At 58.6% G+C, this 26,942-nt stretch overlaps 1 protein-coding gene across 1 annotated transcript in view; it reads left to right on the forward strand.

The window, feature by feature from the left end:
• The window catches only part of CACNA1I (calcium voltage-gated channel subunit alpha1 I), a 125,564-nt gene that overhangs the window by 94,362 nt on the left and 4,260 nt on the right, over nucleotides 1-26,942 (forward strand). The window contains exons 11-33 of the mRNA XM_075552618.1: nucleotides 477-662; nucleotides 873-990; nucleotides 1,567-1,722; nucleotides 2,186-2,279; nucleotides 2,782-2,984; nucleotides 3,486-3,968; nucleotides 4,252-4,352; nucleotides 4,903-5,026; nucleotides 5,242-5,310; nucleotides 5,776-5,960; nucleotides 6,346-6,472; nucleotides 8,088-8,213; nucleotides 9,092-9,181; nucleotides 11,619-11,811; nucleotides 12,114-12,265; nucleotides 13,743-13,852; nucleotides 14,354-14,487; nucleotides 15,145-15,215; nucleotides 22,957-23,035; nucleotides 23,475-23,596; nucleotides 24,153-24,482; nucleotides 24,699-24,845; nucleotides 25,551-25,673. Coding sequence (XP_075408733.1) covers nucleotides 477-662; nucleotides 873-990; nucleotides 1,567-1,722; nucleotides 2,186-2,279; nucleotides 2,782-2,984; nucleotides 3,486-3,968; nucleotides 4,252-4,352; nucleotides 4,903-5,026; nucleotides 5,242-5,310; nucleotides 5,776-5,960; nucleotides 6,346-6,472; nucleotides 8,088-8,213; nucleotides 9,092-9,181; nucleotides 11,619-11,811; nucleotides 12,114-12,265; nucleotides 13,743-13,852; nucleotides 14,354-14,487; nucleotides 15,145-15,215; nucleotides 22,957-23,035; nucleotides 23,475-23,596; nucleotides 24,153-24,482; nucleotides 24,699-24,845; nucleotides 25,551-25,673 — 3,523 coding nt within the window. The remainder of the gene's footprint in view (nucleotides 1-476; nucleotides 663-872; nucleotides 991-1,566; nucleotides 1,723-2,185; nucleotides 2,280-2,781; nucleotides 2,985-3,485; nucleotides 3,969-4,251; nucleotides 4,353-4,902; nucleotides 5,027-5,241; nucleotides 5,311-5,775; nucleotides 5,961-6,345; nucleotides 6,473-8,087; nucleotides 8,214-9,091; nucleotides 9,182-11,618; nucleotides 11,812-12,113; nucleotides 12,266-13,742; nucleotides 13,853-14,353; nucleotides 14,488-15,144; nucleotides 15,216-22,956; nucleotides 23,036-23,474; nucleotides 23,597-24,152; nucleotides 24,483-24,698; nucleotides 24,846-25,550; nucleotides 25,674-26,942) is intronic.

Raw genomic sequence — 26,942 nt, forward strand, 5'->3', positions numbered from 1 at the left:
GGTTCCCCCGGGAACCAGTTACCTAGAAGCACAGTTATCAAGTACCCCCCCCAAAACTGGCCATGTAGTGTACCTCATGCTTCTTGATTAAGGCCCTAGTGAGCAAGACCTAGCCTCGAGCATGGGAGGATCGGCACCCCCAAGAAGTGGGGCGCAGAAGTAATATCCCGAAGTGTCTTTCTGGATGCAATTATTCCAGTCGGTGACCCACTCTCTGGTTTGTTGACCCTCCAAATGGACAGGAATGCTACCCCTGAGCAGGGGGCCAGTGATGTTCAGGCACCTGAGCGCTAGCCACAGACACCTTGAGGGAGGGGGGTGCCCAATGACTCCAGGCTGAGGGTTCGTTACTTAGAGGGGGCCTCGGAGCAACAAAACCTACCAAACACTTTGGCTGGACGAATGAGTGACTGATGAAAACCCTCCATCTCTGGGCCCCTCCCCACCCTTGTCCCGGCCGCGCCCCTGCCCGGCAGCATCTGGGAAATCGTGGGGCAGGCGGACGGCGGGCTGTCGGTGCTGCGGACCTTCCGGCTGCTGCGGGTGCTCAAGCTGGTGCGCTTCATGCCCGCGCTGCGGCGGCAGCTGGTGGTGCTCATGAAGACCATGGACAACGTGGCCACCTTCTGCATGCTGCTCATGCTCTTCATCTTCATCTTCAGGTCAGGGCCCTGGGCCAAGGCCTAGGGAATGCTGGGCCACCAGGGTGGGGCGCTCTGGGTGAGGGTGCCCCTTGAGATGGCAATGAACCTCCCCGCTGAGCCACGTGCTCCCCTCTGTGAGATGGGGCCGCTGCTTCAGAATGGCCCCGGGTGGGCAGGGGGAGAGCGGGCCTGTGGGTGCCCCTCACTCTGTTCCCTGCTGCCCCCTAGTATCCTTGGGATGCACATCTTCGGCTGCAAATTCAGCCTCCGCACAGACACAGGCGACACCGTCCCGGACAGGAAGAACTTTGATTCCCTGCTGTGGGCCATTGTGACCGTGTTCCAGGTGAGGGGTCTGTGTGTGCCCGGGGGCAGGGCATCTCTCCTCGGCCTCTCCTCCTGAGGAGCCAGAGAAGTCTTGATGGGAGGGGGTACCTGCACACGGCCCAGTCCCTGGCCTGCCCCTCGGCCTGAAGACGTGGTGCCTTGGTGGTCCTTCGGTGCGGCCATGGCCTTGACGGTAGCGGGGCACAGTGGCATCGTGACGGTTGATGAGTGGGTACCCATCAAGGGCCTTCCCCACCGGCTTCTGTGTCTCTAGGACGGTGCGGGCGGAGGGGCCAGGGGAGGCTGAGGTGGGGAAAGGATTATGGGAGCAGTCAGTAGGGTGGGGCTTGAGTGTGAAGGCAGGAGTTAGCACAGACCGTGGAGCTGGGGGGGCAGGAGGAAGGCCGCCAGATGGACCTACGGTGGCTAAGGAGGCCCATAATGGGGGCCCCCACCCTGTGTGCACCGAACATAGGCGATGCCTGAGCATGTGTGAGAGACATTTCTGGTGTGCACGCAAGGCCTTGGCGGGTCCCTGGGTCCTGGGGCCAGGCTGGGGCTGCCTGAGGGACTGACAGGGGTCCCCCTCGCACAGATCCTCACACAGGAGGACTGGAACGTCGTCCTCTACAATGGCATGGCCTCCACTTCCCCCTGGGCCTCCCTCTACTTTGTCGCCCTCATGACCTTTGGCAACTACGTGCTCTTCAATCTGCTGGTGGCCATCCTGGTGGAGGGCTTCCAGGCGGAGGTGACTGCAGGCCTGGGGCAGAAAGCCACCCCCATGGGATGTGCTTGAGGCTGGGCTGGCAGGGGTCTCTGGGTGGGTGGAGGGGCTGCACTTCAGATTTCTAGCTGGAACATGTCCTCAGGGAAGGGGCTGTCAATGAGGCTATGGGCCTCTCACCTTAAGAGGCACGCAGATGGGGCTGTGTCTGGGCGCCCAGCCTCTCCCCCAGTGCAGGGCTAGGCCCCTCCCCTGCTCTCATTCTGAAGCCCCAGGGAGTGAGGATTCTTCCGGGGCACTTGTAGTCACGCACAGGCATGCATGGGCCTTGGGTCCTTATTTGCTGCATGACCCTACGCTGCCTGCCTCCCTTCTCTGGGCCTCAGTTCCCTCCTTTATAACACGAGGGTGGACATATCCCTCGAAAAGTTTGGGGTTGGGGGAAGGCCGGAGCTGACCTGTCTTCCAACATCGTATGGTCCCCTAGGGCGACGCCAACCGCTCCTACTCCGACGAAGATCAGAGCTCCTCTAATCTGGAGGAGTTTGACAAGCTGCCGGAGGGGCTGGACAGCGGGGGAGGTAAGCAGGCCTCCCTGGGTCACCCAGGAGGCCAGGGCCTTTCCCTGGTGGTGAAGGACATAGTAGCTGGCTTCTGCTGGAGGTAGTCTGGAGGTGGGAGCCCTTGACCCTGGGGCAGGGCCCTGGAATACCCACCTGATTCTCCACACAGCATAGCCTGCTGGGAGGAGCTTCAGTAACTCTAAGGCCTAGGCCCTGGTTCCATTCCTGGTTCCACTTCTGGGCAGCCTCCTGCACCCCAAGCTTAGTGTCCTTGATGACTGGGCAGACACCCCTGCCTGGCTCCCTGCTGTGGGCATGGGAGTGAGCCCAGAAGGCAAGGCTCACTCGTGCCCAAGGAGAACTGCCAGCCCTGTGATAGGGTCCGAGCTGGAGGGCTTCCTGGTGGAGGGTGCTCCTGAGAACAGCAATGGTCCAAGTCTGTCTGTCTCATGGTTTCCTTTGCTCCTGTTTTGCCCCTCTCCCTGTTTTGTCCAACCTCCTCTACGTATCTCTCCTTTAGATTTCAAGCTCTGCCCAGTTCCCATGACGCCCAATGGGCACCTGGACCCTAGCCTCCCACTGGGTGGCCATTTGGGTCCTGCTGGAGGCTCGGCCCCTGCCCCTCGCCTCTCACTGCAGCCGGACCCTATGCTGGTGGCCCTGGGCTCCCGCAAGAGCAGCGTCATGTCCCTGGGGAGAATGAGCTATGACCAGCGCTCCCTGGTGAGCCCTTGCAGAGTGCTCCTTCCTGGGGGGCTGATGGGGGCCCTGGGTGGTAGCCACGTCCAGCCTCGGCCCCTGGGCCCAGCCTCCCAGCGCCACACTGCCCAGCTAGACCAGAGCAGGGCCTAGCATTCCGGAATGGATGAGCGGTAGATGGGTGTGCGAGGGAGTGAGTGAACCGCGCTGATGGGGATTGGTGTGATTAGTGGACCTTTCTTCTTGTCAGCAATCTGGGGTCCAGAGCTTGGGCTTCTGGGTCAGGCAGGCCTAGCTGTGTGACCACGGGCAAGTTGCCACCCTTCTTTGAGCCCTTTACTTGTACAATGGGAAAAAGAGCCTAACTAGGGCGCCATCCTAACTAGAGAAGATGGATTTAGCCACGGGGGTGGACGTGCCAGAAACAGCCAGCATGAAGGCAGCGGACCCCCTACGCTGCCTGCAAGAGGGTGGGGGGGGGTGTCATGGATGCGGAGCACTGACTGGAGCCTGGCCTGCCCCCAGTCCAGCTCCCGGAGCTCCTACCACGGGCCGTGGGGCCGCAGCGGGGCCTGGGCCAGCCGCCGCTCCAGCTGGAACAGCCTCAAGCACAAGCCGCCATCGGCCGAACACGAGTCCCTGCTCTCGGCGGAGCGCGGGGTTGGCGCGCGGGCCTGCGAGGGTGCCCCCCGGGACGAGGGGCCGCCCAGGGCTGCCCCGCTGCATGCCCCGCACGCGCACCACGCGCACCACGGGCACCACGGCCCACATGCGGCGCACCGGCACCGCCACCACCGCCGAACGCTGTCCCTGGACACCAGGGACTCGGTGGACCTGGGCGAGCTGGGGCCTACGGGGGGCGCCCACCCCCGGGCGGCCTGGAGGGCAGTGGGCCCGGCGCCGGGGCACGAGGACTGCAATGGCAGGATGCCCAACATCGCCAAGGACGTCTTCACGCAGATGAACGACCGCCGGGACCGCTGCGAGGACGAGGAGGAGATTGATTACGTTAGTGGGGGGTGGGGTCAGGCGTGCAGCGGGCGGGGTTCCAAGCAGGGAGTGGCACGTGGGGGCGTGGCACAGTGGCAGGACCAAGAGTCGATTGGCCAGGAGCTCTGTGGGCGGGGAACCCACTGGAGGGTTGGCCAGAGGGGTGGTCTCCAGGTGGATGAACCCTTTCGGCGGTTCTTGGTGGTCAAACCCAGTACCACAGCTCACTGGGCGGCTGGCACGGGAGGTGGTGGGTAACTGAACAGCGCGGTCTCTCCTTACCACCTCCTTCTCTGGCCAGACCCTCTGCTTCCGGGTCCGAAAGATGATCGATGCCTACAAGCCCGATTGGTGCGAGATCCGAGAGGATTGGTCCGTCTACCTCTTCTCCCCAGAGAATAGGTGAGCAACTGGCTGGGGAGCCTCGGGGCAGGGTGAACTCTCCGGCCTACTCGTGTGGGGTTTGCAGGGGCCAGACTGGGAGGATTCTCAGGCAGCCGGGGGGCATCGGAGGGCTTCCTGGAGGAGTGGGCTTTGGCTGGCCTGTGGAGGCAGACAGTGCCCCTGTGGGTGAAGCAGGGATCGGGAAGAGAGGGGGAGGCCAGTCCAGGTGCAGGAAGGAGGCTTTCTGAAAGGCTTGGAGGCTAAGCAGAGGCTAGCAGGCACTGTGGTGTCCCAGTGTCGGAGGCCAGAGGTCAGCGATGTGGCCAGTGTTGGGGAGGTCTTGAGTCCAAGCAGGGTGTTGGTCACCCGTGATGCCAGCTGCTGCTGTGGCTGTACCATTGGGGACTGGGGTTCCAATGGACCACCAGTTGTGATAGGGAAGAGAGGACCCTTCCTTTAGGCTGTACTCCCCCTCCCCCCTGGGTACCCAGGCTCCTGGCCATCTTGCTGGCCAGAGGGAAGGTCAGATAGATGCTCACGTCCAGCCCTCCCCCCGCCCCCCGGTCAGGTTCCGGGTCCTGTGCCAGACCATCATCGCCCACAAGCTCTTTGACTACATTGTCTTGGCCTTCATCTTCCTCAACTGCATCACCATCGCCCTGGAGCGGCCCCAGATCGAGGCGGGCAGCACTGTGAGTGACCTTGGGCAGGGCAAGTCAGCGGACAGGCCACAACAGCTCCTTTGGGAAATACACCAGCGGGGGAGCGGGAAGGGGAGGGGGGGCAAGGAGCTTGCCTCTGGAAGGACTAGGCAAGTTCAGCTGACCTGGCGGGTCCCCTGGTGGTCCGGCAGGCTGGGAGCCATGAGCCATGAGCCATGAGCCATGAGCCTGCCCCCGCCTTTCAGGAACGCATCTTCCTCACCGTGTCCAACTACATCTTCACAGCCATCTTCGTGGGCGAGATGACCCTGAAGGTAGCTCCTGGCTTTGTCCTGGCCATCCCACCCCAGCTCCGGCCACATCAACATCCCTGTCTCCACCGCCCGGTGCAGCCCCAGGGCCCACAGGGGCTCAGACACAATCACTCTGCAAGAGTTGGCCACTCAACCAGAAAAGGGGGTTGGGGGACACGCTCCACCAGAGGCGCCCCTCAGTGGGTGCCTTGGAACTGGCTCCACCAGAAGCTAGGGAAGGAGAGTGGCCTTTGGGAACAGCTAGGGAAGGGCTATCACCTCCTGGGCCCCGCCTCTGCCATGCCCATAGCCCCACCCCCAGGTGGCTGTTCCCCCAGCCTCTTACCAGAAGGGAGACCTGTCTGACTCTGTCCCCTCCCTGGGAGACCGGCCTGATCTCTCCAGGGTCCCTTAGTCCCTCGCAGAGGCCCATCCGCTGCTGTTGCTGAATGTGGCCGCCCCTTCCCCTCCCTGTCCTGCCCCCAGGTGGTCTCGCTGGGCCTGTACTTCGGGGAGCAGGCGTACCTGCGCAGCAGCTGGAACGTGCTGGATGGATTCCTGGTCTTCGTGTCCATCATTGACATTGTGGTGTCCGTGGCCTCAGCGGGAGGTGCCAAGATCCTGGGTGTCCTCCGGGTCCTCCGGCTCCTGCGCACCCTCCGTCCCCTGCGGTGAGGATGCTCCCTGAGCCCACCACCCGCCATAGCCAGCTGCGGAGTGACTGTCAAGGCCCCGCTGAGCAGGGCCAGCAAGGGGCGGGGCTAATCCTGGAGTGGCTCATGGGCTTCCTCCTGGGGGAGAAGGGGTGGATGCTGAAATGACCATTTGGGGGGTACCCCAGTCTTGCCTCTCATGCCCTAGGTGCTTCATTGCTATGCTGGGCTCAGACTCTATAGAGGGGGTATGGCTCCCATAGGGGTTGGGGGGAGGTAACTGTCTTTCTGTGTGTTACCTTCTGGCCCTTCCAAATCTGAGTCACCAGACCTCATGCCCTGGGGACCTGGGCCAAGTGGAGCTGTCTGCAGGGTCACAGTCCCCGGCCCGCTTCACCCACAGGGTCATCAGCCGGGCCCCTGGCCTGAAGCTGGTGGTGGAGACCCTCATCTCCTCCCTCAAGCCCATCGGCAACATCGTGCTCATCTGCTGTGCCTTCTTCATCATCTTCGGCATCCTGGGGGTGCAGGTGAGGGTGACCTGAAGATCAGGGGGTGCTCTGACTGGGGAAGAGGAAGGCCAGCAGTAGGTGGCTTGGGTGGCCCTGCCAAGCATGAGCGCCTGGTCCAGGGGAGACAGACAAGCCCAAGTGACTGAGTCGAAGGCAGAGGAGGGAGATGGCTCGGGGTGGGGGCTCGGGGGGCAGGGCGCAGAGGCAGGGCAGGAGGTGGCATTTGCACTGGGCCTTGGAGAAAAGCTACTGTGTTTATAGGTGGTAGGTGAGGGGAGGCATCTTGGGAGGGAAGGGGGGGGCACTTGGGGAATGAGCTTAGATCCGTGGCCGTCACAGAGGGAGAGGACACTGTCCACATGGGGAGGACATGGGTCCCTTAATTTTTCTTGCATGCAGGTGACTCTCTCAAGAAGTCTCTACCCAGAGACTCAGTCCAGGGATGGGGCCTTGGTCAGTGGTGGGCTTCAAGTAATTGACCAACTGGTCCACTGCCCTAACGACCATGTTAAGTATGAGGAAGCAAACTGAGAGGTAGCTTCTGATTTCCTATAGGTAATAAGAACAATGGAAGAGGGACACAAAACTAGATGGTGTTATAAGAGTTGAAAACTGTGAATGAAAAATATTAAGTAATAACCCCCAAAGCTAATTAAACTGTTACTTAAGGTATTCCCCTATGGCCTCACTTGCGATATTCTGGGCTTTTAGCTGCGGTCCTTGTAGGAGCAGCATCCCATTCCTGCAGCGGCAGGCCAATCGGACAGTTGTCGTCGTGCTTGATGGGGTGGAAACATGGCGTGTGCAGAGACGCACTCCTCTGCTCGGTTTTGAGAAGCGCCTTTCTGCTTCTGTGAACGGACAGAAGTTGTTCTGACCATACGTTTAGCTCTTTGACCACTTCCAGGAATTGCATAATTCACTCGTCCCTCTTGGGAAATTGGGGCGTAACACAAAGCTGCAGCAAGTAACAGTGTCCCCCTCTGGTTGGTGGCTCTTTTTCTCTTTACATTCTATGTCTTACTGAAGTGACACATGCCAGGGAACAACAATGCAGTATTGTGTCAAACGTACAATAAGTTTCATGAGATGAATATCGATGAAATGGGTGATTTTTAATACCTGTGGACGGAATGAACACTACGGGCCCTGGAATACACTGTTGCACAGACGAGAGGGTTCTCAAAGAGCCGGGATCATGACTGAGTTTTTTTTATATTAAATTTGTGGACAGCCCACCTTAGAGAGAATGCTGATGACGTGCTATTTTAACGACTGGTTCCCAGAATCAAAGTTAGGTATCGGTTAGGTATCGGTTGTTGCGGACCGGTGTGACCTTGCTAACTCCCACCCCTGGGTCTGGCCTCCTTGGGGTTTGTGACTTGGCCTCATACAGACCGAGTGTGAGCGCTGGCTCTGCCCCTTGCTGAGTCTCAGGGGATTTGGGCCTTAATTGCCTCACCTGTGAGATGGGAGAGCATGGTTTTCGCTCATCTCTGGTGAGAGGGTGTGAGGTCACCTGGAGGCCCAGGCTGCACCCAGAGGCTATGCTTCCTGTGGGTGGCCCCTCTTCTGACTGGCAGGGGCGTCACTAACTCCTCTGCACCCCTCCCCTCCCCCCTGCCCCCTCCAGCTCTTTAAGGGCAAGTTCTACCACTGCCTGGGGGTGGACACACGCAACATCACCAACCGCTCAGACTGCATGGCCGCCAACTACCGCTGGGTTCATCACAAGTACAACTTCGACAACTTGGGCCAGGTGAGTGCCACCCTCCGACCCCTCATCGATCTGCCCAGTGGGTGGGGGTGATAGCGTCCCGTGTGCCTGCAGCACAGTGACCACAGATCTGGCTCCTGTCCTATGTGACAGGACTGGCCTGAGCCTTATCCCCCAAGCCTCAGTTTCCTCTTCTGCAGAGTGAGTCCCCACGTCACTCACCTCACAGGTGACATGAGGCCTAGCAAAATGCCTGGCACCTAGTCAGGGCTTTGGGGAACCTGGGTTCCTGGCTGCCTAGGGGGTCCTGACGGGTGAGTCTGCAGGGCCTGGGTATGGACCCCAGTTAGCCGCCTCCTGTCACCATGACCCATCTGGAAAAGGGGAACAGAGTCCCACCGGGCGGACTGGGCAGGAGAGAAAGTGCTTCAAGCGTCTGACTGGGCCCCTCCCTCATGGGCTCTGCTCAGAGGCTCACAGCCAGCAAGTGACTCCCTGCCTGAGCCCGGTATCCATCGCATTCGTGCTTATCAGGAAGCTTCCAGGTTTAGATTCCGGCTGGGTCCCCCAGCGCGCCTGACTCCAGGTGTCAGCCCCGAGACAGGGGTGATGGATTTTCTTGCTGAAAGCACACGGTTGTTTCACTTTGGAGCTGAGACTGGAGGCCAGGACTCCATGTCCGGTGCTTCTTCTCTTGCCCCAGCACCCAGCAGAATATGCAGCCAGCTCCCAGTGGGTCCTCAGGCACCCAGTAGGCCCTCCAGAAAGCTGTGTTGGCTGAGAGCACAGCCATGCAGGGAAAGTCTCCTTGGCTCTTCTTTGTCTCCAACAACAACAAAAAAATGGAGCACTGAGGATAGGGCAGGGCACCCTGAGGTGCACAACCCCCTCACCATTGCCCCCTTCCCCATGCCTTCCAGGCCCTGATGTCCCTCTTTGTCCTGGCCTCCAAGGACGGCTGGGTGAATATCATGTACAATGGCCTGGATGCTGTCGCTGTGGACCAGCAGGTGGGTATGGCAGGGACCAAGCTAGGTGTGGCAAGGCTAGAGGCACATGGGGGTCTGAAATCGCTGTCTGTCTCCATCCACTTCCATCAGCCCAGCCCCTGGGGTGGCCCACCGTCAGAGCTGCTTCTTAGGACTGCATGTCAGTCATAATTCCATCTGCTTCTACAAACACCCACCTGCTCTGCAGAGAGAGAGGTCGCTCAGCTCCCCGTGGGTGGAAAAGCGAGCTGGAAGGAGGCTGGGGCCTATGCTAGCCGATGGGGGCAGCAGGTGTACTCTGGGACTCAGGTGGGAGTGCTAAGCATTCTGACAGTCAGTAGTTTAGGGTTGGAGCGGAAAGGAAGAGGAGGGTCTGGGTGGGGGTAGGGGTGGGGTTGCTGGCAGAGGCCAGTAGGGCTGGATCCTGGGAAGCCCCCTGTGGTGCTGCGATGGGGCTGTATGTCCACTGTGCGTCCAGCAGCGGGCACATCGGTGAAGGTCCATGACAAGGGGTGCTGACAGATTGGCAGTGGGAGCCCCAAGGTGCTGGGTGAGGGTGGTTTGGGAGAGGAGTCTGGGTAGAGGTCCACGTTCTGGGCGAAGAGTCCTCTCTGGGGTTAGGCAGGGGTGTAGGCAATTTATTAGGCTTCTCAGGGTTGGCAGTGTCCTGGCTGGGGGGGTTGTTTGGGGAGGAGCAGGGAGATTTTCTATGACAGATCTCAGCAGAGTCAAGGCTGCAGGTGACCCTCTGGCTGTGGGCCTGTGGTTGCTGAGCTGTGTCCTCCTGGGGCCTCTCGCTGTGAGGCTGGAGCTGGAGCTGAAGGCTGGACTATATGGGCTGGGGGGCAGGGGTAGTGAGGTCACTCAGAAACATGGCCTCCATTCCCTTTCCCTTTTCCAACACACACACACACACACACACACACACACCAACACACACATGCAAACACCCACACAACAAACATACACAGACACACAAACACACAACATGTACAGACACTCATACACAAACACACACATATACACACACAAACACGCATAAGCAGACACATACACACACAAACAAACATACCACAAAGACACACATACAAACATACACACATATACAAACACACACATACACACTTACACACGTATACACACATACACACACGAACACCTACACAAACATACAGACACACAAACATACACATACACACAAACACGCGCACACACACATCTACACACACCGCCAGCACCATTGTGCTTCACGCTCTGCCCATGGGGGTGGGCAGCCGGAGTGCTAGACTCTGGCTGCGCAGTGAGAGGTCAGGGAATTGAACTATAACCGAGTGTGGACTGGGTTGGGGTCTTCCTGGATGCTTCTCCTGGCGTGGCTTCCACGACACTGCCTGGCCAGGCCTGCCAGCCTCTCCCACTGGCCCCGGAGTGCCTGCCCAATCCCGGGGAGCGAAGGCCATAGCTGAGACTCCTCAATGCCCCCCATGGGCGCTCAGGACAGGCAGCCAGAGCAGGTGTCCCTCCTCTGTCTGGATGTCACCTTCCAACACTGGCTGTGAGCGAGGGGCCCAGTTCTGGCCTCACTGCCACATCTACAGCAGCAATGAACCCTTCTAGATGATAGGGCGACCCCCATTTTCCAGGCGAGGAAGTAGACTCAGGGGTCCCTTCGTTTGTCCAAGGTCACTCAGGTCTTAGTAGGGGAGGGAGCTAGGATTTGAACCTATGTCTGCCAGGGGCCCCAGGAGCATTTGAGGAACAGATGCGTCCTCGTTACTTGTAGCAGGTGTTTAAGTGGGGGCTTTGGGGAAATGAGTTAAGTATGGGGAGCTGCAGGGGGTGGGGCATAGGACACAGTGGCTCAGTCGAGAGGTCAGAGACAAGGGTCCTAGTCAGGTCAGGAGCTCTCCTGGAAGCCCTCCGGGGGGAGGAGCAATTGTAGGTGGGGAAGGAGCTGAACAGGCAGAGAGGGAGCGGGGGAACAAATTCAGGTAGAGGATGGGCAGGCGGATGAGTGGGTTCGTAGGAAGGTGAGTGAGTGATACATGGATGGACAAGTGAACTGTCAGACAGGTGGATGGATGGATGGATAGGTGTGGCTAAGTGGATGGGTATGTGGGTGAGTATGATTGGATGTATGGTTGGACAGGTGGAGAGTGGATGGGTAGGTAGATGGCTGGGTGAGTGGATATGTGTATGCGTGGATGGACAAGTGAGCTGCCGGACAGGTGGAGGATGGATACATGGATAGGCAGGGCTAAGTGGATGGGTAATGGGGAGGTGGGTGAGGTTGGGAAGGCAGGTAAGACGAAGGAAAAGACGTGGAAGGGTGAGGCCAGGGGGCACCGATGCAAGTACAGTGGTGTCCCTGGGCACCAAAGGTCAGCAAGGTGGGGTGCCTGCTGTGGCTTGGCGGTCCCCCACCAGCCTGCCTCAACCCCGCCCGGCTCTCCCGCAGCCCGTGACCAACCACAACCCCTGGATGCTGCTCTACTTCATCTCCTTCCTGCTCATCGTCAGCTTCTTCGTGCTCAACATGTTCGTGGGCGTAGTGGTGGAGAACTTCCACAAGTGCCGGCAGCACCAGGAGGCTGAGGAGGCGCGGCGGCGCGAGGAGAAGCGGCTGAGGCGCCTGGAGAAGAAGCGCCGGAGTGAGTGGGTGACGGCTCTCCCCCAGCTGGCCCAGAGCCCTTCCCACGGACATGTCTGGGCCCAAGGGAGCCTCAGGGCTCTTCTTTCTGTACCACTGTCCATGGTTGCTTTCAATGCTTCCCTCCTGGGCCCTGGTGGACAGCGGGCAGCGAGCTGCCGGATTCTCAGGCCCAGGGGGGATCAACATGTTGCCCCCTTGCCTTTTCGCGCCTCATATCTTTTCTGCGCTTTGTTCTCTATTTCCTTTTCCTCCGTCCTACCCTGTGGGGGTCCTGTCCACCCACCCCCTAACGTCCTGCAGAGGCCCAGAGGCTACCCTACTACGCCACCTACTGTCCCACCCGGCTGCTCATCCACTCCATGTGCACCAGCCACTACTTGGACATCTTCATCACCTTCATCATCTGCCTCAACGTGGTCACCATGTCCCTGGAGCACTATAACCAGCCCACGGTGAGCCCCAGTCCCGCCGTGGGTCCAGAGCCACATGGCCAGGTGTGGTCCCTGCAGGAACCTCACCTTGGGGGTGACGGGCAAGGCTGGAGGAGGCTTGGGATGGCCCTGCCCCCAGGAGGCTCTCCTCTGGGAAAGGGTCTAAAAGGAGGTCCTTGGCTCTTGGTGTACGTGGGCGGGGACCTTTGACTCTGGCTTTGAACTTGAGGTCACAACGGACGCTGTAGTTAAGACATTTGATTTTGGCTTGTCTCATCCTCACTGCAACCTGGAAGTGGAGGGAATTCTGTCCCCATTTTACAGGTGGGAAAACCAAGTCTAGGAGAGATCAAGCATCCTGACCGCATCACCCAGCTAGGTGGTAGATTTGAATCCCAAGCTCACCATGTGCCATGCGGCAACTGCAGGAAGAGCATTCTGGGCAGCAGGACCGTTGCGGGCAGATACCCAGTGCTGGGGCACCACGAGAGGGTGACCAGTTCCCAGCTAGTTGCTGGGCAGTGCGCGTGCTGGGCATGAGCGGGAAAGTGCATTTTAAAGCCTCCACTTAATGCAGTAGTGGAAAGAGAATCCCCAACTGGGGAAAGAGTGTCTTCTTTCATGCAATATCCAACTCCAACCACACTCACCACTGTTGAGTCAGTTCCAATGCACAGGGACCCGGAGGTAGTATTTCTGGGTCTGCGAAATTTTATGGGCGTAAGATAGCCTCATCTTTCTCCTGCGGAGCACCAGATGGGTTTCAACCACCGACCTTGCAGTTAGCAGTGCAATGCTTACCTGACCTGGGGGGGCGAGGACTATTACGAATGCAGGAAAACAGCCGTGGGCAGAACGGGGCAGCGATAGCAGAACTTTCAAAGGACATTTCAGAAAGACGAAATGATAACGGCTCATATTGGCCAAGCGTTGATCCTGCGCCCGGCACAGGATGGCCGCTAATCTCCACAGCAACCTGCTGAGGCAGGTGTGCCTATTAGCTCCCTCTACAAGCTGGGGGACCAAATCCAGAGAGGCCGACTTGCCCCGGTAACGTAGTGTGTAAGGAGCAAGTGGTGACCTGGCGTTCAAATCTAGGACCAGTGACTCAGGGGCCCGTGTTGTACGTGGTGAAACTTTGTCACCACTCTCCCATACGGCTTCTAAAGATGGCCAGCAGACTGAGCCTGCAGGCATTTGGAAAGGGAAGGAGAGGAAGCCGCGGTGTAAAGTGAGTAGCCGGCATTCCGTGAGCTGGAAGGAACAGGACTCAATGAAGTAAATCATTGTACCGGATATGAGTGGACCAAATTCTCCCTTAAAAGGCAGATGCTGGAGTCTGGACCCCTGCACAGGAGCGGTCTGCGCTGGATGGCGAGAGACCTCGAGCATTTCCCTCTCTCTCTTTCAGTGGGTGGGTGGGTCAGCTGCTATGGGTGCGGCCTGGTGATGGCCATGGCCCCTTCCTGTCCCTTGATGCTTCTCTTTGCACCCGTAGTCCCTAGAGACTGCTCTCAAGTACTGCAACTACATGTTCACCACGGTGTTTGTCCTGGAGGCTGTGCTGAAGCTGGTGGCCTTTGGCCTACGGCGCTTCTTCAAGGACCGGTAAGGGGCGAGGCCAGGGCTGTAGGATGGGGAAGCAACCCTGACCTCTGGGAAAGATCGGAGCAGCTGGAGAAAGGGCACCAGTAAATGTCTGGGCATTTATGGCATTGGCTGTAGTCCTGAACAAGAAATCACCGTGGCCTCACCCGGTGGGTGCAAGGCATTCTGTTCAGCCCTATCTGCTCGTCTCCTGTGGGTGCATCACAGGCAGCGGTGCTGGTCCCCTTTTCCCGAGGGAACAATTTTCAAAAGGAACACAGCCCAGAGAAGTTGAAGGACTGGACAGAGCATCCAGGCCAAGGCTGAGACCTGGTAGACCCTGGCCTGTGGTGGGAGCAGAGGCTGTGGAGGGCAGAGAGGGGGCCAGGCCCAGCGGAGGGTTTGCAGGCCCAGGGACAGTTAGTCGGGAGGGTGGCCACACAGTCCACTGGGGACACACCGGGTGGCCAAGTGCCCCTTGCCCTGCTCCCCACTTTTGCCCTCCTCTGCCTGGCCGAGCAGGTGGAACCAACTGGACCTGGCCATTGTGCTGCTGTCTGTGATGGGCATCACGCTGGAGGAGATTGAGATCAACGCAGCACTGCCCATCAACCCCACCATCATCCGCATCATGCGGGTCCTGCGAATCGCCCGCGGTGAGGGGCTAAAGAGGACCCCACCCCCCACCCCTGGGGAGAGGGTGTGACGCTGGCCAGAGGAGGGCCTGACGCCTGGCGGGCTCCCTGCTGAGCTTGGAGGGGCACCCACTGGACAGATACGGTCTCGCCCTTGTACGCACAGCCCCCGCCCCCACCCCTGGCTTTGCGCAGCCTCCCTGCCCGCACACCCCTGCTTCCCACGGCACCAGGTCTCTGCTTGTAAAAACGGGACTCGGCCCGACGGGGAAGATGGGAAGTGGCAAAGACACTGTCTACCATATGTCCTAAGCCCACCCCTTCCGGCCCTAGAAACCTCTTTTTGTACCTCTAAATTGTTCCTGTTCTTCTTCCTAACCCCCCCCCCCTGCCTCACTGTTAGCCCAGGTGATCTTCCACCTGCCACCCACCCACCACCTCCCAACTCTGAAACACACCAGCGGTAACACCAGACCCCTCTTTAGCAGGGAGCTCTCCCCTGTGGCTCCCAGGCCCCATTGCAGTCAGTAGGGCTCAGTGACCCCCCTCCCCCATCAGTGTGTCTGTGCACCCCCCCCCTGCCAAGAACAGGCGAGGATGTGGCTCATGGGCACACAGGTGCGCATACATGTCCCCCCTGGCCTGTGTTGAATGGGGCTGTGGTGTGGTCTCTCCCAGTGCTGAAGCTGTTGAAGATGGCCACAGGGATGCGGGCCCTGCTGGACACGGTGGTGCAGGCCCTGCCCCAGGTGAGCACCCCTCCCACAGCCCTGCTGTCATCATCAGTCCAGGCCCTGGGGAACACGGGCCCTGATGTGTCTTCTTCCCAGCCTGCCAGCAGGGGGAAGCAGCTTGGGTCACGGTGTGTGTGTGTGTGTGTGTGTGTGTGTGTGTGTGTGGTGGGCAGGGTGTGGGGGGTGGTATGGAAGGACCTTTCTCTGCTTTGTCTCCTCAGCTTCACGTAGGGGTCCCCAGTGTCTGCTCTGTATCCGGCCCCTGTGGGCTCTGAGGTGCATGCCTCCCTTGGAGGGCCCAGGCTGGTGGGAAAGACAGAACCTCAGGGCTGTGGGGGAGGTGGCACCTGAGACTCTCTGGGAAAGGGAGCCTTTGAGCTGGGTGCAGGGTGGCTGGGCCCAAGGAGGTAGTGGTGTGGCTGCAGCGGGTGTGGCATTGCAGTGGGAGGGTGGCCTGAGGCTCACCCTGTGCTGAACAGAGTCCCCCTCTGCCCCCTCCAGGCCTATCAGGGAAGGGGTGCTTGCTTGGGGCCCATGGTTGATCTCCTAGGAAGTCTGGAGTCCTGGCTCCTCCTGCCCCACGTCCTGCCTGCTGGAGGCTCCCGCAGCCCTCCCCTCAGTGCTGTCGCTGCTCTGCAGTGAGCCTGGCACACACCCATGTATCCACGGCGACTCATCTAGTCACAAGGCGAAAGGATCTTTAGATGAAAGGGACAGAGAAGGCGCACATGACACTGCCAGGGCTCTGAAGATTGCCGTGGCGCTGCCAATGAGTCGGTTCCAACTCGCGGCGACCCTGCAGGACAGTGTAGAACTGCCCCCGTGGGTTTCCGGGACGGTCACTCTGTCCGGGAGTTTGGGTCATCTGACCTTGTGGGTCGCAGCCCAACGTGTTACTGCTACGCTACCACCTGGATGTGAGCTTCCCAGTGGGCCAGTCACAAAGGGAAAGTCTCCGGGCTCTTGCCAGGCCTGATGGAACACACGGGGCGCTTTCTCTGAGAGCTCCGTTTCTTCCCCACCTGACATTAACTCCCCAGGAGGAACTCACCACTCAAAAGAGGGCTTTGAGCAACACATTACAGGAGGCCTGGTCGCCTAGCAGTCACACATTGGACTGCTACCCACAAGGTCAGAAGCCTCCAGAACCCCCAGGGCAGTTCTGCTCCGCCCTATGGGGGTGCTATGGCTTAGAATGGACTCAGTAGTAGTGAGGTGTTTGTTTTTTTAAAATAGTCTTATTTTTAGTTTAGTTTTTTTAAAGGAACGATCACAATGTTTTCCGTACCAGCAGTGGGCAAGGGTTTCAGTGTGCCCACCTCCTCACCAGTGCTGCTGGTGGCATGATGGAGTGAGCTGAATGGCACTTTGATCTCTGATGGCTCAGCATCTTTCCATGTGCGTGGTGCCTGTTTGAACGTCCCCTTTGGTGAACCGTCTGTGCATGTCCTTGGCCCCGTTCTTGATTGGCTACCTGTTTGGCCTTCTGTCAAGGGCTGGCCTTTCAGATGCCCATGGTTGGGCCCCAGTGCCCAGGCGAGGTCTGGTTGCCTAGTTGTTGGAAAGACTTCCTATGAAGGGACCAAGAGTGTGACTTGGGGACATGAGCCCTGGAGTGGGGTCCTGGGGGGACGGGGGTGCAGACTGGAGGTGAGGGAGGAAGCCTGGCTCCCAGGGTCAAAATTAACTTTCTTGTGAGACCCTGGGCATGAGACCGGTTTTTCTGTGTCTCTGTTTCCTTGTCTTCAGAATGGGCTGGGGCTAGTGCCTATCTCAAAGGGGTGTGGCTGAGGAAAGCCATACAGACAAGACTTGGCTGGGGCATACTTACACTGTTTGAGCTCCAGGACATCCAGGGAACCTTATAAGAAAGATCTTCCCCAGGGTGCTAAGCTGAGGATCAGCATCCACGCTGACAGTGGTCGTTCAAGGGCTAGAAGCCAAACCTGTAGACCAACAGCATGTAGCTCTTAGGAGTGGTTGGGGAGGAAGGCTTAACCTCGGCCTTGGTATCCAGAGTTCAAGGACAGCGGTGATCTTGATGACCTTGCCGACTCAGCCTGGAGAGAGTCAGAGACCAGAGATTCCTTTGCCTGTGTCCTCTGTCAGTGGCTGAGCAGGAGATCGGGGTTTATTTATCTATCTAGCTATTTATTTATTCTCCCAACAATTTTTATTGGCAGATCATTCACCCACCACCGTTCAATAGTTTAATCATATCACGAAGAGTGGTATAATCATCGCCACAAACAGTCTCAGTTCCATCTAGTGCTCATTGTGATTAGCTCTCCGTTGCCCCCCCTCTGCACCCCACCCTCCCCTGCTACACCCCCAGGAAACCATTCATCCAGTTCCTGCCTCGATAGATTTACTTATTCTGGATTTCATTCACAGAAACACATGAACCAACCAACCAACAGCAGCAAAAACTAACAAGCCCAACAAAGCGATAACAGATTCAAAACCTCAATGGGAAAGGAAGCCGAAGATAGGAGAAACTAGAGCAAATGTCATTGGGTCATAGGAAGATCACATGATAGGGTGCTGTGCTGGATTTCAGCCTCACTGCGTGGTAGCCGTCCACTGTCAGTAAGGCCGCCCCCCATCCCCAGGAGACCGGGTGTATGTCTGAGACTCGCACGAAGGACCAGACTGGCACCCGGCTCTAGGATGGCACACTTTTCTCCCGGGTCAGAGGTTGGTTGATGGCTTGTTTCCCCTCAAGGCTTAGAAATGTGGGAGCTTGTTTCGATTTAGGTCTCAAGGCGAATCGACAGAGATGCTGCATCTTTTTTGTTGTTGTTTTTTTTAATCACAGCACGACGGCTCGTCGTCATCTTGACCTTACTTAAGCTTCTTGCCACCTTCTCCACACGCTTCTGTGTCTCTTCTCAGAAGTTTGCTCACCAACTTTCTAGCAACACGCAGGGTGGAGGGCTGGTGTTAGCGAGCCTGACAGGCAGATGCGCTTCTCGCCCCAAGTCCGTTTCGGGACTGACTGTGTAGTTTGGCATCGGAGAGCATCATACAAACACATGGGACAGGTGTCATGACTTCTAGGTCAGCGGTTCTCAATCTGTGGGTCGAGGCCCCTTTGGGGGTTGAACAACCCTTTCACAGGGGTCACCTAAGACCATCAGAAAACACATATTTCCGATGATCTTAGGAACCGAGATACCGCTCCTCTATCCGTCTCCAGGCGGGTCCGCCCACATGCAGATATGCCCACCTATGAGTACCCGGCGTGAAGACTGTTACCCATGCTATACCATGCTTCAAGAAAAAATTTAAATTGTTTTTCATTAGAAATACATAGTTCACAAGATATAATTACATATTGTTTTCGTGATGACTCACTATGCTTTCATTGTGTTCGATTTATAACAATCAAAATACACCCTGCCTATCAGATATTTACATGCCGATTCATAACAGGAGCAAAATGACAGGAAGCAGCAACTAAAATAATTTTATGGTTGGGGTCATCACCACATGAGGAACTGTATGAAAGGGTTGAGGCATGAGGAAGGTTGAGAACCACTGTTCCAGCTAATTGAACCTTAGGAACCCCTGGTGAGACCTGGCTTATTGGATATGTCTTTACCTAAAGGTTGGCTGAACGTAGGGCTGGGGGCTTGAGGGGGGCCTGGGAAGGAGGCAGGGCCCTCCCTGCAGTCTTCTCCATACTGCACACCGCTCTGACTCCTGAACTTGGGCCTGTGGCTGCTGGGCCCAACCTGGGCTGCACCGAGCACGGTGAGGCTGTTCAGGACGTCTCCGGTTCCCGTGGAAGGCAGGCGGCTGTGCCCGGACCCCACAGGGGCTGTTTGAGGGTGGGGCTCACCGCTCAGATTCTATTTGCTGACTTTTGTGCTGTCATAAAGGGGCCCGGGTGGTGCTGTCGGGTAAGTGTTGGATTGCTCACTGCAAGGCCAGAGGTTCAAACCCACCCACCGCTCCTCAGGAGAAAGATGAGGTTATCTGCTCCTGTAAAGATTTCTAGCCTCCCAAGCTCCATCTAGGTTCACGGTTGGTTGGAATCAACTCGATGGCGGTGGTATGGATTTTTGGTGCAGCCAGACGGACCATTGGCGTCTCCTTGTTGTTGATGGTTGCTGTCTAGTCCACGCCGACTCAGAGCCACCCTGTGGATAGCAGAGCGACACTGCCGGTCCTGCACCGTCCTTACCGATCGTTCCATTTGAACCCACTGTTGAGGCCACGGGGGTCTGTCCGTCTCTTTTTCACCGGCCGGCTGCTGTACCAGGCACGATGTCCCTTTCCGGAGACCGGGTTCTCTTTACAGTCGTCCGCGGTGTGTGAGAGTTGGCATGGTCACTTCTGAAGAGCATTGTGGCTGTGCACCTTCCAAGATAGATTTCTTCCTCCTTGGGGCCTGCCTATACCGGTGGACAATAAAATGTAAGGGCCCCGGGTCCTCTGTGGTGTCCCTCGTCGCTGCCCAGCGTCCACACGCATGCAGGGTCCTCGAGACAGCCTGGCCTTGGAGGACCCGCCCACCTCAATCTTCAGCGGGACGCTTGAAAGAGGTCTTTTTTGCAGCCGATTTGCCCACCTGCAACATGCCCCTGGATTTCTTGTCGCCTGCCTCCCGGAGCATCCATTGTGGGTCCCAGGAAAAGGAAATGCTCAACAGCAGCACGGTGAAGACTTTGTCTTGAGGCGGAATCCATCAGGAGGCTGGGGTCTTCGATCTTCATCAGCAGGCGCTTCAAGCCCTCCTGCTTCTGCAAGGCCGGCCGTGGTATCTGCATATCACAGGCTGCTAAGGGGTCTTCCTCCAAGTCCACTTTGGAGATGTTGCTTTTTTTTTTCTTCCCTGCCCAGTGGGTTCCAATGGAGTGGAGCCCTGAGGGTCTAGGATGGTCTCCTCCCAGTGACTGCAATGGATAGAGTGGCTCACTGGCCTGGGGCTTAGGGTGCAGATTTCTACCTCAGAGAGCCTGGCAGGGGCAGGGGCTGAGGCACAAAGCCAGCTGTCGGGACAGCAGGGCCCTGGCATTCCGAGGCTGCCCTGAGTGGTGGTGAAGGCCCTTGGGCCTGGGGGTCTGCAGTCCTCCCCGAGCCTCCATTTCAAACTCATGTGCAAAGTGAAGGTTATGAGGGTGCCCCCCTCACCCCCGTGGGCTTCTGGATGGGATTGCCCCTTCTCCCTGAGAAGCCAGCAGGGACTGGCCATCTCTCCTGACGGGGACTCCTGTGGGCAGCCAGGGTCCTGGGGAACAAGGCCCCAGCAGGGTCTGTCCAGCCAGGCAGCCCTCCACCCCGCCCAAGCCTGCTGTCGGGGAGATCTCTGCTGACAATGGCTCTACCCAGGGCTTGTCCAGCCCACCTCCCAGGGCTGATGGACGCTCCGTGAGAGCTTGTTTCGTTAATGAGTGGCCCGTCATGCAATGAGTCTGGCATCCTCACTATTGACCCTGTGGGGGGGAATCCCTCCTTGGGGTGGGGGGCGACTCAGGGACGTGAGGAGGGGTGATTAGCGGGCTCCCTTTTCAGCAGTTAGTGCGCTGTGGCTTTACTTCCCGGCGCAGACCTGCGGAGGCTTCTAGCAAACATTCTCTTTCTAGGCCACGGGCGAGCGTTCTGCAGCCCTTTCGTTCCTCAGCGTGAGCTGAAGGCGGCCTCCACGTGCGGACAGATTGAAATAGGCTGGGAATCTGGGGCGGTTTCTGTCCCAGGAGCTATGGGCTGGAGGTGGCTGGTTTACAGGAATCCTCCCAGGACCCTAGACCTGCCCTGTCCCACGTCCACCCTTCCCCTTGACTGGACCTTGCACCCTGCTGCATCCCTGCCTGGGATATTTTGAGAAAAAAAATTATTTAAAAAATTTTGAATTTATTTTCTCCGTTTCCTCCCTTCCCTTGTCTCCTCGTAACCTTCAAAATCTGCTTCTTTGGGTGTGAAAGCCATTTCTTTGATTTTTTTCCTCCCGCCTTGTGTAATAGTGGTCTGCCACGGTATTTGTCCTGGTGAGGTGAGCTAACTTTGCTGAGCATAAGGCCTTCCAAATTCATCTGTGCCACAGGCGTGTGATAGTTCCACCACCGTGTTTTTGTTTCTGGGGGGCACACAGAGTGTCACGCTGTGTCTGGTGCTGTTGTCACGTGACAGCAGGTCGGCCCTAACCCATAGCGACCTTTCTGTGGCCAACAGAACAAAACACTGCCCGGCCCTGCACCCCCTCACCATTATTCCTGTGCTGAGCCCATTGCTGCGACCACGGGGTCAGTCCGTCTCATTAAGGGGCTCCCTCCTTTCTGCTGCCCCTCCACTTTACCAAGCAGGATGTCCTTCTCCTGACAACAGGTCCGGGATGTGCAAGACGGATCCTGGCTGTCTTGGCCGTTCAGGGCCATGCTGGCTGTGCCTCTCCTAAGACGTGCGTCTGTAGCAGAGTCAGTCCATGCCTTCCCCTACTTCCACCTCTTTGTTATCGTGGGCGTATATCGGTCCCATTTGATCGTTACTTCTTTGGGAGAGCTAGCGAGTGGAGTGATGGCAGGTCGGTCGTATGGTACTTCTACGCCTATTTGTTTATGGGCGTACATCCTGTTCTCCACAGGGGCGGCACAGTCCTGCAACCCCACCAGTGAAGCCCGAGGGTTCTCATCCCGCCACGCCTGCTCCGGCGCTTGGCATTTCCTTGCTCTGTTGCCAGTGCTGGTTTCAGGGCTGGTGTGAGGTGGCTTCCCATGGTCATGGTCACGCGTATTTCTCTTACACGTGGTGATGGTGAGCATTTCGGCCACGACAGTCGGCAGCCTGGGTGCCATCTCCGGTGAATTCTGCTCATGTATTCTGCCCTTTTTAAAACTCGATTCTCCGTGATTTCCCTATTGAGGTGCTGGCAGCGTGCTGTAGGTTTTTGAGATTAGCCCTTTATTCAATGTATCATTGCTGATCCCCTCCCACTAAATCTGGGGGTTCTTTTTTCTTCTTCCTTTCTTTTTACTCTTTTGATGACATCATGTATTTTAAGAGGTCCCAGTCCTTCGCTTCTGTAGTTTGTTTTTTGTTATGTTCTGCTTTTATTATGTATTAAGGGCCTTACGTTGGGTCCTAGTTTTTCATCGGCGAGCCTTAGAGTACTAAGGTTTCTATTTAAGTCTTTAATCCACCCTGCATTTGTTTCTTTGGTATACGTTTGTTTTTTGGTGTATGGTGTGAGGTATGGGCTCTGTTTCATTCTTTCACGGATCAAGAGTTGTCTGTTGAGAAGACTCTGTCTTCCCCACGGAATGTGCTTTAGCCCTTTATCGACGATCATGCATTTGTAGGGGTTAGGTTTGATTTCTGGGTCACATCCCTGTACTTTAAGTCCCCCCGCCCTTGCAGGCCAGTTGAGGACTCTGGTAGGGACACCCTAGCCACACCACACTGTGTTTGCCTGAGGAATCAGGGTGGGCTTCCTGGAGGAGATGGCCTGAATTGACCTCCTTTCTGGTGCTCACCCATGAACTTTTCACACCCCCTGGGAAGAGGCGCAGCATAACCACCCTGCCTGGGCGCCTGAGCCCGCTGACCTGGAGCCTCACCTCCTGAGGACCAGCCGTGCTAGTGGCTGACTCTCAGGCCTCACCTTCTCCACCTGAGGGATGGGATGAAGGGAGGCGTTGTGATTGTGTGGATGATGGGAAGTACTGGGTGGGTGGCATCATTCTGGGCCCCTCCAGGTAGAGCTGGCTGGGTCTCAGCTCGCGCCCCCCCCACACACCCCTGGTTCTCTCCACAGGTCGGCAACCTGGGCCTCCTCTTCATGTTGCTCTTCTTCATCTACGCTGCGCTGGGTGTGGAGCTCTTCGGGAAGCTGAGTGAGTGAAGGGAGGGGACCTGGGGAAGGGGGAAGTCTAAGACCATCCCCAGTCACACCGGGATCTTTGTATTGGGCAGCTCCCCCCTCCACAGGGCCCCCGGGGGGGTGGGGCCGGGCAACTGTAGGGCAGTAAGAAAAGCCAGCGGTGGACCCCGCGTGCAGTGGACACCCCTGAGAGCCAGTCCTGTCTGAAGCCCCCCAGCCCAGCACGCAGAGGCCAGCGGCGGGGAGAGGACATCACACTGGGCACAGGGTTAGCTCCGGAAAGCAGGGGTCCCTTGGGGGGCCAGCACAGCCCCCTCATCTCAGAAACAGATGTCTGAGTCCCAGTTTCTCCCCCTGTGCCCTGGGCTCTTCTCCACACGTACCTCTGGTCGTTTGAGGCGGGCTTGAGGCTTCGGAGCGGGAGGCCAGGGCTGACCTCCTCTCCCCTGCAGTCTGCAATGACGATAACCCGTGTGAGGGTATGAGCCGGCACGCCACCTTCGAGAATTTCGGCATGGCCTTCCTCACGCTCTTCCAGGTCTCCACCGGCGACAACTGGAACGGGATCATGAAGGTACCGGGGCCAGGCAGGAGGAGGAAGTGAAGGGTCCCGGGAGCCCTCTGCCCAAGAGGGAGGGCCTTAGAACAGGGCCTGCCAGGCCCCACAGCACAGCCTGGTGGAGGGGCCGGGCAGGATTGGAACCCAGGTCAGCGGCCCCCTGCACCCACGGCACAGCCCTTCCTCCCCCTGATGTGATCCACCACGCACAGCCTCCCTGGGGGAGGACAAGGTGCCCTGAGAGGGGGAGGCCTGGTTGACCCTGCTGGGGTTAGAGGCTGGGTGTGAAATGCAGAGAAAGGGCAGGGAGAACTCTGGTCCATGCGGCTTGGCGAGTCCCCCAGCTCCCAGGGACCCCAGGAGGGTGCATCCCGGACTGCTACCCTGTGGGGCTGAGGTGTGCCACCGCGACAGAGGGACCCTCAGGCCAGAAAGGAGCCCCGAGGAATAGGGGGTTGTATCTGGCTCTGCCCGTGTCTGTGTGCATGCGTGTACATGCGACCCGGGCAGCCACCGTCTGGCCGCTCACTGCCGCCCCCCCCGCCCCCCCCCCCCCCCCCCCCCCGCCCAGGACACGCTGCGGGACTGCACGCAGGACGAGCGCAGCTGCCTGAGCAGCCTGCAGTTCGTGTCGCCACTGTACTTCGTCAGCTTCGTGCTCACGGCCCAGTTCGTGCTCATCAACGTGGTGGTGGCTGTGCTCATGAAGCACCTGGACGACAGCAACAAGGAGGCGCAGGAGGACGCCGAGATGGACGCCGAGATCGAGCTGGAGATGGCCCACGGCCTGGGCCCCGGCTCGCGTCCACCCACAGCCTCCCCCGGGGCACCCAGCCGGGGGCCGGGCAGTGGGCCGGACCCCGAGGGCCGTCTGCGCCGACGCTGCTTCTCACCAGCCCAGGTGAGGCACGGAGGTCTCTCCGGGCGGGGGTGCTGGGCTGGAGAGGCTTCTGGGGAGACCCCCTGTCCGGCGCCACAGGAGGGGAGACCCCATAACGAGGGGTCGGGCCCAGGACACGTGCCCAGAGAACCAGGAGGGCAGCGGTGCCCGCCTGCCCCACCGCCCCGGACCGGGCCGATAATCCCGCCTGTCCACGCCCCGTCCCCGTGCGCCTAGGAGAACCTGTGGCTGGACAGCGTCTCTTTAATCATCAAGGACTCCTTGGAGGGGGAGCTGACCATTATCGACAACCTGTCCGGCTCCGTCTACCACCACTATTCCTCGCCCTCCAGCTGCGACAAGTGCTACCACGACAAGCAGGAGGTAGTGGGGTCGGGCGCCCGCGGGGTGGGGGCCACCCAAGGGAACGGCCAGGTGAGACTGGCTCATGGGCAGGCCAGCACTGCCCCCATCCGGAACCCCGGCTTCCTGCCTGTCCGCAAGGTGCCCATGCAGGGCTGCCGGCCCTGAGCGCCCTTCCCAGGGCTGTTCCAGGCCCCCAGTGCCTGTGGGGCCAGCCCAGACGGCCCAGCTCAAAGCAGGGTCAGGGAATCTTCAAGGAAGGGCTTGTGGGTCTGGCCCTCGTTACAATCTGCCAGATCCTCTGGGCTCAGCTCCCAATTGAAAAGGTTGGTGGTTCGAACCTACCAGCTGCTCCCAGGGAGACACACGTGGCCATGAAAATGACTGTCTTGATGACCCTGGGGCTGTAACCTGTCCCGTAGGGTTGCTACGGGTCAGAGTCGACTAGAAGGGAATGGGCTTGGCTTTGGGGTTCAGCTACTCTGGTTTGTGCCAGTGAGCCTTCGTGGGGCCAAGAGGAGTCAGACTCTGGCCCGCCTCCAGGGGTACTTGGTCTGGGGTCAAGCAGAGCGACTGTGGGGTCAAAGTCCCTGGGAGGTGCCAGGTTGCTGGCTTCCCCACAGGTGGCCTGTGGCCCTGCGTGGATCCAAGCCTCTCCTCTGTGACCTCCAGAGGTCGAGGTCTCCCCTGTCCCGGTGTGACGCGAGGCTCTGCATGTCCCCGCAGGTGCAGCTGGCTGAGACAGAGGCCTTCTCCCTGAACTCCGACCGCTCCTCATCCATCCTGCTGGGTGACGACCTGAGTCTCGAGGACCTCACCGCCTGCCCACCTGGCCCCAAAGACAGCAAGGTGTGCAGCCCTAGGGGCACCTGACAGGAGGTGCTTCTTCCAGTTCCCCAGCCTGTGCGGGCCTTCCTCTTCTGCTGCTCTGCCGGAGGTGTGGGGCTTAGAGAGGTTGAGTGATCTCCTCAGGGCCACACAGCAATGGGTCAACCCAGGTTCCAACCCGACCTCCCAGAGGTCCTGCTTCTCCTCCCTGTAGGGGTTGGTCATCCTAGCCAGGTTGGCTCTGCAGCCAGGGAGAGTGTGGGAGGCGTACCCGGGCATTACCTGACATCTCTGGGCCTTAGGGATGATTCCCATACCAAAGATGTGCAGGGAGGCCACCTGGGACTGACCCCTCGCACTGGCCTGTGGCTAGCAGTCCGAGGAGCAGGAAGGACTCAGACTGGGGAGTGGGCAGCTCTGGGCTGATGATCGCAGGCCAAATGCTTCCTGTCAGGGAAATGCAGGGAAGATCTGGCCAGGTGGGGCTATAGTGTCCCTGTGCTCAAAGAACCTGTTTCTTGCACCCCTGGGTGATTGGGGCTTGGTTGCTGTCCTGGGCGCTTTTCCTCAGCTCAGGGAAGGCTTACTGGGAAGTGAAGGAGTGTGGACCCCACTTACACCCCCATCCCCGCCTCCACCCCCACTACCGGGTCTCCAGGAAGCTGGTCGCTTTCAGCTTCTACAGCCTGCCCCAGCCCCTTCCTGCATTTATTTCCCTGCACCCCACACAGGATGTCAGGGTGCACAGTTTCCGGGCCTGGCTGGGGCCCAGTCTGGTAAATCTGGGTCACCTTTCACATAGGACTCAGCAAGTCCCTGAGTCAGGGGACCCCTCCTCAGAGGGGCATTCAGGCAGCTTTCCCCAAGCATGTGGGGAGTGGGGGGTGTAGGGGGTTGCAGTCACCTGTGACAGCACTCGCTCCCTGGGCGGTATCTGGGGCGGGCTCTCTGCCTGCAGAACCCTGGTTTCGCTCGCAGTTTGTGGATGTGGAGACTGAGGCCCAGCAAAGGGCCCGGACCTGACCAAGGCCAGGCTCACTGCTGATGCATTTCTGATGCTTAACTCTGCCTGGGCAGGGATTTGGCCCTGTAGTGGGAGGGGCTTGACTGCAGTGGGCGGGGACTTGGCTCTGCTGTGGGCCTGGGTTGGTACCCAGAGCCTCTTGGCTTTAGAGTAGACGAAGCTCCTTCTCAGCATCCAGAATCTGAGCCAAGAGGGGAAGCGAATGGGGATACCACAAGCTGCCTGGGACGTTGGAGGGCTCACTGGAGGTTTGGAAGATGACAGAT

Source organism: Tenrec ecaudatus, chromosome 6 (assembly GCF_050624435.1).
Source record: "Tenrec ecaudatus isolate mTenEca1 chromosome 6, mTenEca1.hap1, whole genome shotgun sequence".
Taxonomy (NCBI): domain Eukaryota; kingdom Metazoa; phylum Chordata; class Mammalia; order Afrosoricida; family Tenrecidae; genus Tenrec; species Tenrec ecaudatus.